General features: G+C 41.6%; 1 protein-coding gene across 1 annotated transcript; it reads right to left on the reverse strand.

Moving 5' to 3' along the window:
* Positions 1-580: 580 nt before the first annotated feature.
* LOC141182700 (uncharacterized) lies at positions 581-15,323 on the reverse strand. The gene is made up of 5 exons (XM_073660845.1): positions 15,069-15,323; positions 14,855-14,978; positions 14,674-14,771; positions 6,710-6,800; positions 581-3,008 (listed from the first exon to the last, which is right to left on the reverse strand). The coding sequence occupies exons 1-5, from the start codon at positions 15,321-15,323 to the stop codon at positions 1,399-1,401; spliced, it is 2,178 nt and encodes a 725-aa protein (XP_073516946.1). The 3' UTR covers positions 581-1,398.
* Positions 15,324-17,175: the final 1,852 nt, after the last annotated feature.

The following is a 17,175-nucleotide window of genomic DNA, read 5'->3' on the forward strand; positions in this document are numbered from 1 at the left end:
TAGATGTATGCCGATTTTTAGGATGGTCGTCAAGTATTATATTGGATAAATAGCTAGATGCTCGGCAGGAGTTCCTACATCTGCTTGTTTACATATGTCGTCAGGGTTGTTGCCCAAAAGTACTGCTACTTTCTGTGTGAGTGGGATAGTCGTGCAAGAAAATATTGCTACAAAAAAAGGGACTGGCCTCTCCAACATTCACTTCTGCAAGGGAGTAAACTGTCCTGCATTCAGAAGTTGAGGATCCACCTAGGCAATGGTGGTAACAAAATCTTATCAAGTTGGGCCTAATGAAGAACTTTGTAAAGGCTATGGATAAAAATGTAAAAGCATTAATGCATCTGATTGATAACTTTCCAAGGTTAAGTGAAGCAAATATAAAAGAAGGAGTCTTTACTGGACTTCAGATTCGTAAGCTTCTTCAAGATGAGGAGTTTCTTCATTTGTTCCAGGGCAAGAAAAAGGCTGTATGGTTTACATTTGCAGTAACTAACTTTTTGAGAAACTCAAGAGTAGATACAGTAACTATGAAGAGTTGGTGTTATTTCTACTCAAAACATGTAAGAATCTTGGCTTTAACATGTCCTTAATGATTCATTTCTTATATTCTAGACTTTTCTTCTACCAAACTGTGGAGTAGTGAGAGACGAGGATGGTGAGAAATGTAACCAAGATATTGCAGCTATGGAGAAAAGATATAAAGGGAAATTAAATCCATCAATGCTTGCAGATTACTGTTGCATAATTTTAAGAGATGATCTGATACAGGAGTACAAGAAACAAGCAAAAAACAGTTGTCACTGAATAAGGACTAATTTTGTAGTGCAATTTCTGTAACTGTTTAAAATTCGCAATAGGGTTTACACAGGTTTTAGTTATTTGAATTGTTTCTAAGTTTTCTCTAAATAAATATCAGAAAATTGGCATAACAAAATATTCTGCATCTGTATATTTACAAGAATAATAATGTTTCAAAGTACTGGAACCTTTAGTCATTAAATTATATGTAGCAGTAAAAGGAAAACTCGTTGTCCAATTTGAATTCAGGAGGTCAAACTCATTAAGAAATGGCACAGTTCATAACGGAACCTGACAACTTTTAAAAATATGTAAAACAGTGTTACATGATCTGAAAGGTCCATAAGCTAGGTTCTTCAGCTGCTCAGTCAGGACGTCCAGCCTCTGTACAGGTCCCAGTACCTTCCTCTCCTCTTCTGCACCAATCAGTTAGATAAGTGTGGGGCTTGAGAAGAGAGCAGTTCTCTCACTGATCAGGAAGGACACTGTCTCATTGTTCTCAGTCACAGGAAGCTACCTTCAGTCTATAGGACACACTCACATATTAGCACAATTTTTTCTTGCTAAAAGTGTGTCTTTTCAAGTAAAACATTTTCCACATTAAGGATATAAAAAAGACTTCTCCCCGATGTGACTTCTCTGATGTCTATCAAGATAAGCTTTCCGGTGAAAACATTTCCCACATTCTGAACAGGAAAAAGGCTTCTCCCCTGTGTGAATTCTCTGGTGCTTAACAAGACTTGATTTCCTTGTAAAATATTTCCCACATTCTGAACATGAAAAAGGATTTTCCCCTCTGTGAGTTCTTTGATGTGTAACAAAATCTAATTTCTGGTTAAAACATTTCCCACATTCTGAACATGAAAAAGGCTTCTCCCCTGTGTGAGTTCTCTGATGTGTAACAAGATATGATTTCATTGTAAAACATTTCCCACATTCTGAACATGAAAAAGGCTTCTCCCCTGTGTGAGTTCTCTGATGTGTAACAAGATGTGATTTCTGGTTAAAACATTTCCCACATTCTGAACAGGAAAAAGGCTTCTCTCCTGTGTGAGTTCTCTGGTGCGTAACAAGACTTGATTTCCCCGTAAAACATTTCCCACATTCTGAACATGAAAAAGGTTTTTCCCCTGTGTGAGTTCTTTGATGTGTAACAAGACCTAAGTTCTGGTTAAAACATTTCCCACATTCTGAACATGAAAAAGGCTTCTCCCCTGTGTGAATTCTCTTGTGCTTAACAAGACTTGATTTCTCTGTAAAATATTTCCCACAATCTGAACATGAAAAAGGCTTCTCTCCTGTGTGAGCTCTCTTGTGCTTAACAAGACTTGATTTCACTGTAAAACATTTCCCACATTCTGAACAGAAAAAAGGCTTCTCCCCTGTGTGAGTTCTCTGATGTGTAACAAGATCTGATTTCTTGATAAAAGATTTCCCACATTCTGAACATGAAAAAGGCATCTTCCCTGTGTGAGTTCTCTGATGTATATCAAGTGTCGCTTTCTGGAAAAAACATTTCCCACATTCTGAACAGGAAAAAGCCTTCTCCCCTGTGTGAATTCTCCAGTGCTTAACGAGATTTGATTTCACTGTAAAACATTTCCCACATTCTGAACATGAAAAAGGCTTCTCTCCTGTGTGAGTTCTCCGGTGATTAACAAGACTTGATTTCACTGTAAAACATTTCCCACATTCTGAACATGAAAAAGGTTTTTCCCCTGTGTGAGTTCTTTGATGTGTAACAAGATGTGATTTCTTGTTAAAACATTTCCCACATTCTGAACATGAAAAACGCATCTTCCCTGTGTGAGTTCTCTGGTGACTAAGAAGACTTGCTTTCATGTTAAAACATTTCATACACTTGAAACAAGAAAATCTATTCTTTGCTGTGTGAATTTTTTGATGTTTAAGAAAAAGCTTTTTGAGGGGAAAACTATTTCCATATTCTGACCATGCAAATGGCTTCTTAGCTTTAGGAGCAGTTCGTTTTTTAATGCTTAGTTTGTGACTTTGATTTTCCTTAGTAGTCGGTAATGAATCAGAAGATAGGACCTGTTTCAAAGGATCAGATGACACATCTTTGCTGTAAAGGGATGATGGTATATTTGGAGTAATAGCATTCCCTTCAATTGTATCCTGTGAGATCTCCAGCTCATCTGATTTGAAAATTGAAGATGTCAGCTGTCCCTCTGATCTCCTAGTACAGTCATCTGCCAAGTAAAAAAAATATATTTGAATAAAATATTCTTGAAATTTATATTTTTGAACATTTCTAAACTGTTGGTACAAATGGCAAGTTATGTAAAAATATTGAATTATTCACCAAGACAATGATAGTTCACAGTCTAATAGAAAACCTCATAGCATGATCCAGTAGAGTTTGGTGTTCAACTGTTTGTTCATTCTGCCTCCCAAATATCAAATATGCGAAAATTATACCAATAAAAATTTCTACTCATATCACAAAAAACAAGCCTCCACTCAGGTCCATCATCTATCAACGGAAAAACAGAGGTTTCCACATCATTAGTGGCTCAAAAACTCTTGAAAAGCAACATGGCTTCCATAAACCAATCCAGCAAAATCCGCTCTTCCAAAGTCAAGTATGCTTCCTACTTAACTCAAATGGAAAGCACCACACCCTACTAAAGCTCATGCATAATGCCGGAAGCTGCCTGATACAGCCTTGTTCTCCGCTGGTTAAGTCTTCTGTGTTCAGCTCCCGTGTTGTGTATTTTCTTCTTCGTTTCTTCTTGTGATCCCAGCCCATTTACTGACTACTATTGAGTCTTCTGATTTTGTATTTTCTCTGCCCTCCTGGTTCTGATCAGGCCACCTGACTATTCTTCTTGTCATCTCACACCACAGAACAGCAGGCAACACCAAGTCCAAGCCTAGGGGTCTTTGTGTAAGTACAGATCCATGTACACTGTGTGCAGAATTATTAGGCAAGTTGTATTTTAGAGGATTATTTTTATTATTGATCAACAACTATGTTCTCAATCAACCCAAAAGACTCATAAATATCCAAGCTTAATATTTTTGGAAGTTGGAGTGTTTTTTTTTTTTAGATTTGGCTATCTTAGGAGAATATCTGTTTGTGCAGGTAACCATTACTGTGCAGAATTATTAGGCAACTTAATAAAAACCAAATCTAATCCCATCTCACTTGTTTATTTTCACCAGGTAAACCAATATCAGTGCACAAAATTTAGAAATAAACATTTCTGACATGCAAAAACAAAAACCAAAAAAATTAGTGATCAGTATAGCCACTTTTCTTTATGATGACACTCAACAGCCTTCCATCCACAGATTCTGTCAGTTGCTTGATCTGTTTTCGATCAACATTGCGTGCAGCAGCCACCACAGCCTCCCAGACACTGTACTGAGAGATGTACTGTTTTCCCTCCCTGTAGATCTCACATTTTATGATGGACCACAGGTTCTCTATGGGGTTCAGATCAGGTGAACAAGGGGGCCATGTCATTATTTTTTCTTCTTTTAGACCTTTACTGGCCAGCCACGCTGTGGAGTAGTTGGATGCATGTGATGGAGCATTGTCCTGCATGAAAATCATGTTTTTCTTGAACAATACCGACTTCTTCCTGTACCACTGCTTGAAGAAGTTGTCTTCCAGAAGCTGGCAGTAGGTCTGGGAGGTGAGCTTCACTCCATCCTCAACCCGAAAAGGTCCCACAAGTTCATCTTTAATACTAGCCCATACCAGTACCCCACCTCCACCTTGCTGGCATCTGAGTCGGAGTGGAGCTCTCTGCCCTTTATTGGTCAACCCTCTGGCCCATCCATCTGGCCCATCAAGAGTCACCCTCATTTCATCAGTCCATAAAACCTTTGAAAAATCAGTCTTAAGATATTTCTTGGCCCATTCTTGACATTTTATCTTATGTTTCTTGTTCAAAGGTGGTCATTTTTCAGCCTTCCTTATCTTGGCCATGTCCCCGAGTATCGCAAACCTTGTGCTTTTTGATACTCCAGTAACATTGCAGCTCTGATATATGGCAAAACTGGTGGAGAATGGCATCTTGGCAGCTTCACGCTTGATTTTCCTCAATTCATGGGCAGTTATTTTGCGCCTTTTTTGGCCAACACACTTCTTGCGACCCTGTTGGCTATTTGCCATGAAACGCTTGATTGTTCGGTGATCACGCTTCAAAAGTTTTGAAATTTCAAGACTGCTGCATCCCTCTGCAAGACATCTCACAATTTTGGACTTTTTAGAGCCCGTCAAATCTCTCTTCTGATCCATTTTGCCAAAGGAAAGGAAGTTGCCTAATAATTAAGCACACCTTATATATAGGGTGTTGATGTCATTAGACAACACCCCTCTTCATTACAGAGATGCACATCACCAGATTTACTTAATTAGTAGTTGGCTCTCAAGCCTATGCAGCTTGTAGTAGGACAACATGTATAAAAAGTATCATGTGATCAAAATACGCATTTGCTTAATAATTCTGCACACGGTGTAGAGGGGTTAAAGGGTGATGGGCAAAACTTTGACTATAGACAATAACACATCTAATGAGAAGATCAAAAAAAAGAGTAACTAGTGGTGAAACCTCTCCGGGATAATTAGAGTATGCTTCTTGATAGCTCCTGGCAATTTAAACTATAGTAAGGGCCAATATTTTATGTCAAATGAGTCTCAAAAAGAAATATACATTTAATGAGAACTTTTTATAATAGTGCAGAGCTGAGGTGTCTTAAATTTAGATCTCAGGCATTTGGAAGAGACAATAGAGACCTTTTTTGAAAGACTATCAGGGAATTACAGAGTTAAGTGAGGCAGGCCGATCCCACCACAATCAAACTATCATACAGAATGAACCTGTAAAAAAAAAAGACAGAATAAAAAAAAACACATTACATCCCCAACAGGAATGCATGTTTGTGGGGGAGGGGGGGACTCCAACACTAAACCGGAGTTGCACTTATTTATGGTAGACCGTTGGAGCTACTATGAGTCCTGACCAGAAGAGTAGAGAAAGTATTAGTGCCCCCATTTTAGGATAAATTGTATCTAAATTCTTTAGGATTGATAATATTATTTATGACGTGGAGTGAATCCATGAAACCAGGGCTCGAGTCATGCCAACACATCTCCTGCAGGCGTGAATATATGTATATTACAGCCATCAGCCACGCACAGCTTAGAGATATATCATGGCACAGGTGTAATGTTTTTGTATACTTTATCTATTGGAAGTAATTTGGTTTAAAAAGAAATAGAAAAGTAAGGGTAACGGGAAACTCTGTTATTATACAGAAATTCACACTTGGCCTCACTGCACATTTAATGTTGTCGATCATAAAAGTGAGGTTTGGTCATAAAGACTGGACCTGGTCTTGTAGGGACCATATGAGCACATTCAGCAGCACAGAAGGGAGAGAAGGTAGATTCATCCAATAAGATAACAGGAATCTAGGAAGCCAACAGCATCATTACCCTCCGCTTTCTCTTACAGGCCCATCATAATATTTTTCTTCAAGTGATTTTTGTAACTTGTCAGCACATTCTACGTACACTGTTATTTGGATTGGTAGCTTACAAATCTGGGCAGGTAAGAGTCAGGATCTTCCAATTTCAGTTGGTAGGTGGATCTTCCAGGTTGTAAGCTCTATAGAAAAGGAGATTCAATATCCAAAGTCATTTGAGGAGTTTCAATGTCCAAAGTCATTTGAGGAGTTTCAATGTCCAAAGTCATTTGAGGAGTTTCAATGTCCAAAGTCATTTGAACAGTTTTAGGTGGAGGACAATGTTTTGGTCTAGATGCAAAATGGTGATTACACAATTGTGATCCAGCTGGACTCTTTGACCGGTAAACCAGCCACAGCCGGTGACGGAGAAGAATCAGTGACTTCTCTGCATTTAGTAGTTACTACTCACCTGGGTAGCCATATGTAGGAATCTCCTCTTTACACCGCTCATCGCCCCTCACATATGTCTCTGTAGTATTAATATGGGTCAGATCTTCACCCTGAAACAAATGTTGTAAAAGTCACAGACAGATGGAGAAGTCACATCTATGATCAGTAGTGAAGAGCGAGTACCGTAATATTCGTAATCGCTATAATCGTAACGAGCACTTTGTAATAATCGCTCCGAATAGCGAGTACAAGGTAAGTCAATGGGAAATGTGAGTAATTTTCTGATAGACCCTAAAAAGTGGTCTGGGGGCCTGAGGAAAAGGCTGATGGATGGGAAAGTGATGAAACAGAATGAGAAGAGCCTGGAGAATGTGCCTGCATGCATTTCTGACTCACATATGGTTTCTGGGAATAAGTTTGTTGCAGTGTTACGCCACTTTTACAGACACACAAGAACAACTAGCAAACCTAACCTAAATTGCATTTAACAGGCCAAAAAGGTTAAGAAACAGTTTTCCTGCACAATCACTTGTATATAAGGCTAAATAAACCAGAGAAACCAAAAAATATCCCTTTTAGCCTTTGTTCACACATACTGTTGCGGCTTTTTTTCACCTTTTACAATTGAGAGGGTCCTGATACATTTTGTAGGTCCCTCTGTCATACATCATTTTTAGTTCACTATTCCCCAGCACTTTACAAGCACAGCAAGAACGTACTAGTAGGTATGTTGATCTTTGACCCGAGAGGCCTCAGGTGGCTCTGTAACATGCGTTTTGGAGGGACAGCTGTTCCTTAGACACTTGGGCGGTCCCTCCATCATTGACACTCAGATAGTGGAATACATATTCAATAGCAGTTTACAATGTGCCCATTGTAGCGTTGGGCTTGACCCTCCTCCTCCTCCACCACCAGCATGTGATACTGTGGCCCTAAATTCAAATGTTCAGAGGCCCTGCAGGAGGCAGGAATTTTGTGAGAGCCCTCGTGTGGCCCTGTAACATACATTTTGAAGTGCCCTCCTGTAGAGATTTTGGAGGTCCCTCGTGTACATCTGAGAGTGCCCTCACTTACTCATATTGTAAGGCCCTCACTGTATTATTTAACTCATTTAGGGGCAGAAACTACAGAGAAAAAGTCAATAGACATGGAGTACTAGAAGGTAGCAGTGAGTACGGCCTGCGATCCTCAGGTATGGCTGAACTCAGTGAACTGGAAAAATAAAGCTGCATTAGTCAACTGGATGACGAGCTCAAATATATCACTTGTGCAAGTCAATGGACAAAGGATATATAGTGCCCCAACTCCAGGATGGGTTGGAGAAGCTTCTCCAAATGGCTCCGAGATTTTGATGGTCAATATTTCCCAGATTATATAGGCAGAGAAGACTTCTTGATATTGTACTACTTGGTCCAGTGCAGAATGTGCATTGTATTTCCAAAAATTACTCCTGGCGGCTGTGTCATAAGTGCAGGGAGATTCCTTGACAAGGGCCTCCCTTGTCAAACATTATCTACGATGGAGTACTGTAGTAGTTGTGGCCCTCAATTCAAATTTTCAGAGGGCCATCAGTCGGTCATCAACAGTCAGTGTAAATTTCTATTGAATATGTATCCCCTGTCTCAGTCACAATGTGGCACAAGCCAGGCATGTTTTTTGCCAAATAGGTTGACTGACAGTACATTTCTATTGAATATGTATTATCTACGAAAAAAGACAATTACCCATTAAAAATTTACTTTTAATTTAAACACACTAAAATAATGTACTCAATAGTACAGTTGGGACAAACTAACATATAAGAAAGGAGACATAGAGGGATATAAAGATGAAAAAGGAATAGAAATAGTGTCAGCTAGGCCGTAAATAATACGCTATAAGGGATAATAAACTAATCCCTTTCTGGCAGTGGAGTATATCAGCCCCCAATATTCAAATAGTGCCCCCACTGTACCACGGCTATCCTTCACCTAGTCCCCAAGGAACCTTAATAATGCTATTCAACGAGTACACATATGAATTTTGCAAACAGCGTCCTCAGTAGCGTATTCAGCAAATATTCAATAATGACATCAATGGCATATAGAAAGCTAAATGTCCACAGTAATACTAACACCCCAAAAAGTCAAAAAAAAATTGAGGCGTATGGAAATGTAGTCCACCAGCATGCAGAGTCATGCAAGACCCAACAAAAAAAAAAAAAAAAGGCCAATTAAATCTTGAAAAAAAATATAAAGTCCAGAGATTTTTCAAAAAGCCATATCAGATGACCAGTGTAAAGCAAAATAATAGTCCAGTAATCACCAAAACAGTTACAGGAAATCTAAACGATATTAGAGGTGCTGATGGATACAAAGATGACAATGTCCCAAATAAAGAAAATCCAATGAGAAAAAAACGCTGCTAGTCAGAAAAAAACACGTATACATGTAATAAAAATCAATGACTTATCTTGTTGCATCCAAGAAGCGTTTAGGCTGGTGTAAAGTCAAGTTCCACTTGTTGATCCAAAAATATTCAGTTTGTAGAGATCAAATTCAACGATGCGATCACCAGAGGAAAGAGTTAACATATATCCAAAAAGACATCAGGCTTCACTTCAATATGAAAATATACCAATGGATCAAATGTTCCCATAATCTCTACGCGTTTCGCCCCCCCTCCTTGAATGTGGGGCTCATCAGGGGAAAAAAAGAAAGTTTAAATGAGGGATAGGGTGCATCGATAATAGATGCTACCAAACCGGAATGCAGTCACAGTATTACTGTGGACATTTAGCTTTCTATATGCCATTGATGTCATTATTGGATATTTGCTGAATACGCTACTGAGGACGCTGTTTGTCAAATTCATATGTGTACTCGTTGAATTGCATTAGTAAGGTTCCTTGGGGACTAGGTGAAGGATAGCCGTGGGTACAGTGGGGGCACTATTTGAATATTGGGGGCTGATATACTCCACTGCCAGAAAGGGATTAGTCTATTATCCCTTATAGCGTATTATTTACGGCCTAGCTGACACTATTTCTATTCCTTTTTCACCTTTATATCCCTCTATGTCTCCTTTCTTATATGTTAGTTTGTCCCAACTGTACTATTGAGTACATTATTTTAGTGTGTTTAAATTAAAAGTTAATTTTTAATGGGTAATGGTCTTTTTTGGTAGATAATCTTTACTTACCCTCCTTCCAACGTATGTTGGTTATTTTCTGGTATTTGGTATTGAATATGTATTCCAAATCTCAGTCACAATGTGGCACAACCTGTGACAAGGGCCTCCATCCTCCAATGACAAATATTAGTTTGGTAGGACCACTGTACATTACAGATTTGTCCACTGCACAATGTGCATAGGGTTTGTAAAAATTAGCCCAATGGGCTGAGTAATGGTTGACACAAGAAGCCACCATCCCAAGGGTCTCCAATCACAAATAGTAGTTAGGCTGGAGTAGGAATACTGTCCTGGTTTGTCCACTGTACAATGTGCATAGTATGTAAAAATTAGCCCTATGGGCTGAGTCATGATTGACGATGGAAGGAATCTTGTTTTATGGGAAGGGGGTGACGTTAACAGCAGTAGCATGAATCTGCATGTTTGGTGAATTTAGGTTGGCTTGCTGTCATCTGGAGGGATTACAAACTGTGGAGATATCCAGTCCTTACTGAATTTAATCAGAGCAAGTCTGTCTGCATTTTCCGTGGAGAGGCGTGTGCGCCTATCAGTGATGATTGCCCCAGTGGAACTGAAAACATGCTGAGACACCACACTAGCAGCCGGGCAGGCCAGCACCTCCAAGGCATATAAAGAGAGGTCGGGCCAAGTGTTCAGCTTAGACACCCAATAATTAAAGGGAACTGAAGCGTCAGAAAGGACACACGTATGGTCACTTAAAGTAACCCTTGACCATGTTCTGCAACTTATCCCTCCTAGGCATTTTTATAGGCAGATAGCCCTTGCTGTTTTGCTGGTATATTGAAAATTGCCCAATTTGGGCACATTTTCCCCCCTCCTCCGTTGGAGCTGGTGTTCGTGTCTCTCCCCATTATCCTTTGGTGTTGAAAAGAGCTGGTACCTCTGCTACCAGCATTATCTGAGGGTGATGTTTTCAGCAACTGATCTACAACGGCCCTCTTAAACGATTCCATTGTACAAGCCCTGGCAAAAATTATGGAATCACCGGGCTCGGAGGATGTTCATTCAGTTGTTTAATGTTGTTGAAAAAAAGGAGATCACAGACATGGCACAAAACTAAAGTAATTTCAAATGGCAACTTTAGGGCTTTAAGAAACACTAAAAGAAATCAAGATTAAAAATGTGGTACCCAGTAAGAGTAATTTTTTTCAGACCAAGCAGAGGGAAAAAATTATGAAATCACTCAATTCTGAGGAAAAAAATATGGAATCACCCTGTAAATTAAAATTTCCAAAACTAACAACTGCATCAAATTAGATCTGCTCGTTAGTCTGCATCTAAAAAGGAGTGATCACACCTTGGAGAGCTGTTGCACCAAGTGAACTGACATGAATCATGGCTCCAACATGAGAGATGTCAATTGAAACAAATGGGTGGATTGGACAACCTTTCAGGGTAGGATCTGGTGTCCGTCAGGGCTGTCCTCTTAGCCCTTTGCTTTATGCCTTTGCAATTGATCCCTTCCCATCTTGAGGGTAGTGGCCTAAGCAGACGATGTCACCGTCTTTGTTTCTTCGCAAGATGAGGCAATGGTGGTGATGTCAGAAGAGGAGCGCTACTCGGAGGCATCCGGGTCCAAGGTTAACCAGGATAAGTGTGAAAGTCTATGGCTGGGAGGCGGAGATCCCGGGTTTGATCTTCCGGACACCCTCCCCGAACCCCAAGAACACGCCAAAGTCCTGGGCACTGAATTCGGCCAGGGTGATTACCCCATGAAAAACTGGGAAGGCAGAATCAAAAGTGTCGCCCAAAGAGTGGACCAATGGAAGGGTTGGTCTTTGAGCCTGAGGGAAAGGGTTGGCCTGTGCAAAGCTTTCCTGCTCCCCTTGCTAATCTACCTGGGCAGCGTCTGTGTCTTGCCAGAGCCTCTCTGGACACGGGTCTACAGTCTGTTCTTCCAGATGATATAGGGGAATAGACTGAACCTAGTCAAGCGGGAGGTCACTTACCGCACGAGGAGACTAGGGTGGTTGGATATGGTGAACCCGTCGTGTTCCTAGTGAACACCTTCTTGAAAGTTAACGTGGCAAACCTCTGGAAAGAGAGGGCTCCTCCATGGGTATTATCCTGCAAGGGATGGTTTCAGCCATCAATCTTCAGGGGGAAGATTGAAAGATCTTCACACACTGCATGGGCATCTCCCAGCTTATGTTACCCCGGTTCTGAAAATGATCCACCGGTGGGATCTGGGAATGTGGGAGGTGAGGTCCCTCCCGAGGAAACTCCTCGATAGGAGGGTCTTGCTTTCTCATTTCCCACCGTTGGGATCTGGAGGTTGGGTTGAGTTTGTTAAATTCTAGCAGGATCCCCAAGAAGTACTGGGACTTGACTTGGCGCTGCTTCCAAGGTAAGCTGTGTGTAAGGGGCAATTTGAAGTACAGGAGCTCAGAGGACAGGAATTGCCCCCGTGCAGCTTGTGCTAACATGCTGAAAGCATGGAGCACTTCCTTCTTCATTGTCCCTTTAATACAGAGGTGTACAACAGGGTGGGAGCTTCCATTGGTTGGCCATGGCTGGCTACTCTATCCTATGCCAGGTGGGCCTATGGAGCGTTCGGAGACCTTGGGAGAAGGGACCGAACCACTTTATTCATACTAAGTGTAGTGGTCAGGTATTTCACGTGGAAAGCACGAGTTTTAGTTTTGACGCAGAGTAAAATCCTAAGTGCAAATGAAGTTTGTAGGAACATCCTAGGTGACCTGGTGAAGGCACGTTCTCTGGAGTATGAAAGACTGGCTGACGGGAGGGTGGCCCGTCTCTGGAGGGGCTTTTCCTTCAGGGTGCCTTAGTCTGGTAGTACTCCTATATCCAGGTGGTGGGCTGATGTCTTTTGTTTTGTATTTATGTCTCCTGAATAGGTTTGCAAGCATCGAACTTGAGCCTTGGACGGTGAGCATGTAGGTTGCCTTTGCCCTGGCCTCTGCTTAACTTGGCATGGCAGATGCTACAGACTACAATGTTTTTCTCTGAAGGACTTTCATAAAAAAAAATTCCACACAGCAGCTGAACGCCCCCTCGCCCTGACTTGGCGCACAGCGGCGGTGCTCTTGGGAACAGTTGACCCAGTTCTCACTCTGGGCAAACCACAACTCCTTGGTGCCTGTTTTGGTGCTACATATCCATCTTCCTCTGTGTTGCTGTCATGGCTATGCATGCCAACGGTCCAGGTCGGATCAGTGGACTCATAATCGACTACCTCGTCTTCCATCTCATCCTCCTTCCCAGTTGACATTGTAGGCTGACCTGACAGCAACTGTGTCTCATCATCATCAGCCTCCACCTCTGGAGAAAAAAAATGATGTTCCGCCAAGAGTCTTTCTTCTGGCCATAGGTCCTCAAATACATAAGCATAAACGCACGCCACCTCCTCTTGTCCCTCTTCAATGCTGCACAGTGATAGTCCAGAGCCAACCAAAGGATACGTACTAAACAGATCCTCAGAGTGGCCAAGCTTGGGGTCATATGTCTCCTGTGACTGAAAATTGTTGGAGGAAGGAGAACCAGCTTCAGGATTGGATGGGCCAGCCTTCTGTGTATCCACAGTAGACTGTGTGGTCGTGGAAGATTTGTTGCTGCTTGACAAATGCGTAGAGGCCTTGTCTTCTATCCAAGACAGAATCTGCTCTCGCTCTTCTGGCTTCCACACACGTTTACGTTCCAGACCGGGAAATTTTTCCAGGAACATAGTGGATGCATCAAGATTCTTCTGACCTGACAAAGACTGAGTGCCTTCTTGCGCACCACTGACACGTCCCTTAACAACAGTCTTTTTTGGCATTTTGGGCTTTGTTGACAGATTTTCAGATGTTGATGGCACAAGTCAAGCTAGCTGTCACAGCCAAAATAGTGGTTAAAATGGCCTGGTGCGTGCTTTGTAGCAGGCAGTAGGAAATGTTTGGACTACTGCTTAGTGTAGGGCACAAAACACTTTTTTAAGTGGACCAATATGGACAGAAGGCAGGCTCTGACCCCTAAAACAGCAGGGAAAAATAGACCGGTGGTAAAAAAAAAAAAAAAAGAAAGGCAGCACAAAAAGCTACTTCTGTGTGTACTGGAAAAATATTGCTTTCCTCTGACAAGAGCTGTTTTAATATGGACGCTGGAAGAACACTACCTAATACACTCCCTACCTAATACACAATCTCTCCCTCCTTGTACTCTGACTTCGTTGTGTGCCTTCAGCTCTGAAAAGAGCTATTTTTGGTGGTATTATGGAGCTAGTGAGCGGCTCCTTTAAACACAGAACTAGTTTACATTGCAGGTAGCCCTTAAAAGGGCTTTTGTTTTATCAAGAGGCCTAAACACTCTCCCTAGCAGCTCAGCGATCTCTTCCTATGCTTATAGAATGCAGGCTCCAGACGCAATGTGCACAAAATGGCGGCGGCAGGGCTTAAATAGACCCTATGTTGCTGGGCGGCCAGCCAATCACAGTAATGCCACAATCAAGATGTCTGCGGCATTACTGTGATTGGTTATGAAGCCCAGCATGTTTAGTGGCTGCAAAGGAGGCGCCAAAACTGCAGGGCGGGACATTCGAATATAGCGAAGCGAGTACACAAATACTAGCAATATAATGAGAAACCCGAATACCGTACTATCCGTGCGAATAGCGAATGGCAACGATACACTCACTCATCACTAATGATCAGCTCTAATCCTGCCATCGCCACCATTCTCATTATACAAGTATAAACCATATAATTCTAGTGGATAAAATAAGACCGAACACAAGACCTTCACAGTCGTCTACACATCACAGGAGAGATCTCATGACACCTTCTCTCCATCTACCTGATGATCCTGAGGAACATTGGGGTCTTCTTGTTTACAGTCCTGTGGAAGAAGAGGACGGGGACATCTCTCTGGTGTTGTCCTCTTACTGGATAGATCTAAAGGAAGCACATACAGGGACTGAATTCATTCTTTACATACAGATAATTATAGGTCGTGTGTATTCAGTCCTGTCTGTTACCTGGTGATGTGAGGGGCTGGGGAACCTCCATCATAACGTCCTTATACAGATCTTTGTGTCCTTCTAAATACTCCCACTCCTCCATGGAGAAATAGACAGCGACATCCTGACACCTTATAGGAACCTGACACATACAATGATAGAGTTATCCCTCCAATCCCTTCATAGCTTTACTTTAAAATGTCCCAGCATTCCTCATTCCTAGCAGTGTCACCTCTCCAGTCAGCAGCTCAATCATCTTGTAGGTGAGATCTAGGATCTTCTGGTCATTGATGTCCTCATGTATCAGGGGGTGAGGTGGAGGCCCCGTGATTAGGCTCAGGGGTCTTCCACATCCCTCAGACACAGGGTCCTGACAGCGCTCACTAGAGGTCTTCTTCACTACTGTGTAATCCTGGTTATGGAGAGACACATTAATAAATCTCACTACAGACATTTCCAGAGTCCTCACCTCTCCAGTTCTGTCCATCTGTTATTTCCATAGATAAGAATGATGTAATGTGACGTCATCAGAATCTCTCACCTCTCCAGTAAGCCGGAAGAGGATCTCTAGGGTGAGGTGTAATATCCTCTCCACCATCTTGTCTGTGTCCATATCCATCTTTGATGCGTAATTCAGGAAAATTCTCTTATATAGAAGATCTTCACTGAGAGGATCCGATATTGTAGAGACCTGAATGAGAAGATGATGAGCCGATGTAACATCATAAAAATCTTGTGTAATAATACAATTACTGGAGATAATAAGGGAAACATTTGAGGAGATTTAGGTTTTACAGTATTTAGTTTTCTTCTTTACATCTAGTAATAAAACCTATATATTTTAGGCCACAGACAACAAGCAGTTTCTTCCTCAGAATCTGCCAGTGAATACCTTTCTCATAGACTCATCTTCCATAAAGCTAATTCTCGTCTCATTTACAGACACTGGAATCGGCATTAGTAATACTGCAGGAGATATTCATTACACGTGACATGAGAAATAACTACTTTATGATGAAGACGAAATCTTCATCTTCCACTACGGCTCTATAAACGTATTTGGCTAGAGTCCGTCACTGACTACATCACCACCGGCCATCTATATGTTTCCCGTCTTCACCGGACTGTCATCCTCTATCACGTTAGATCTCAGGTCTGATTCACACTTAGAAGTTTGAGGCATTTATAAAAGCTTGTTTGTAAGACCACAAAGACAGGAGTTATTTGATACCACAATTTCCATGTACAGTGTTTTATGGGGTTTCAAAACAAAGTGTGAATCTCAAATTGAAATCATTGTTGTTGAGATTTTCTGCAAATCTCAACGCCTCCTCCTGTGTGCCACCCAACATCAGGAGGAGGTCGTCGATAAATCGACCGTACCATATGATTTTTTGGTCTGTAAATATTGCTCTCATGGTAAATGTATTGCTCCTCCCATTTGGACATTAATCCAATGACTATGAAAATTTGCTGCCCATACTTACTCCCCTCCTTTGTAAAAAAAAAATATATATATATATTGTCAAAGCGGAAATAATTATGATCCAGAAGAAATTTATCTGACATGATAATGAAATCTTTTATTTCTACTGTATACGTGCTATAGGTATCCAAGTGATAGCTCAGGCTAGTTAATGCTACACTGTGTGGTTGAATATAGAGGTACACATGTGGTCAAAATTGTTAATACCCCTCGTTTAACCCTTTACTGGCCTGGAGCATATTAGTACGCCCCAGGCCATCACCCCCGGTTCAGCACAGGCTTCGGCGCTGAGCTCGCACTGAACCGGGCACATTTCAGCTGATTCTTACAGCTGACATGTGCCCGCAACAGCCTCGGGTGGAATCGCGATCCACCCACGGCTGTTAACCACTTAAATGCCGCTGTCAATCTCTGACAGCAGCATTGAAGAGGGCCGCACCGGAAGTGTGCCACTTACCCCGCCCATAGGTGACCCCGTCATGTGATCGCGGGTCACTGATGGGTGGGCATGGCAATCCGGGATCTGCAGCAGACCCCAGTGGTTGTCATGAAAAGATTGCTATGGGCGCCACCTAGTGGTCAGCGCTAATAGCACAGGAGCATTTCTGCTACATAGAGGTGATCTGCTCATCGCCTCTATGTAGCAAAGGCAATCAGACAGTGGCTGCTTCTAGTCTCCTATGGAGACTATAGAAGCAAGCAAAAAGTGTGAAAAAAATGTTTTTAAAAATATTAAAAAATGTAAAAAATATAAAACTTTAAATCACCCCCTTTTGCCCCATACAAAATAAAATAAAAAATAACCCCCCCCACACACATATTTGGTATCGCCCGTTCAGAAGTTACCAAAAAA

This window comes from Phyllobates terribilis, unplaced genomic scaffold (genome assembly GCF_046119375.1).
Source record: "Phyllobates terribilis strain yellow unplaced genomic scaffold, ASM4611937v1 Scaffold_35__1_contigs__length_13245226, whole genome shotgun sequence".
NCBI lineage: Eukaryota > Metazoa > Chordata > Amphibia > Anura > Dendrobatidae > Phyllobates > Phyllobates terribilis.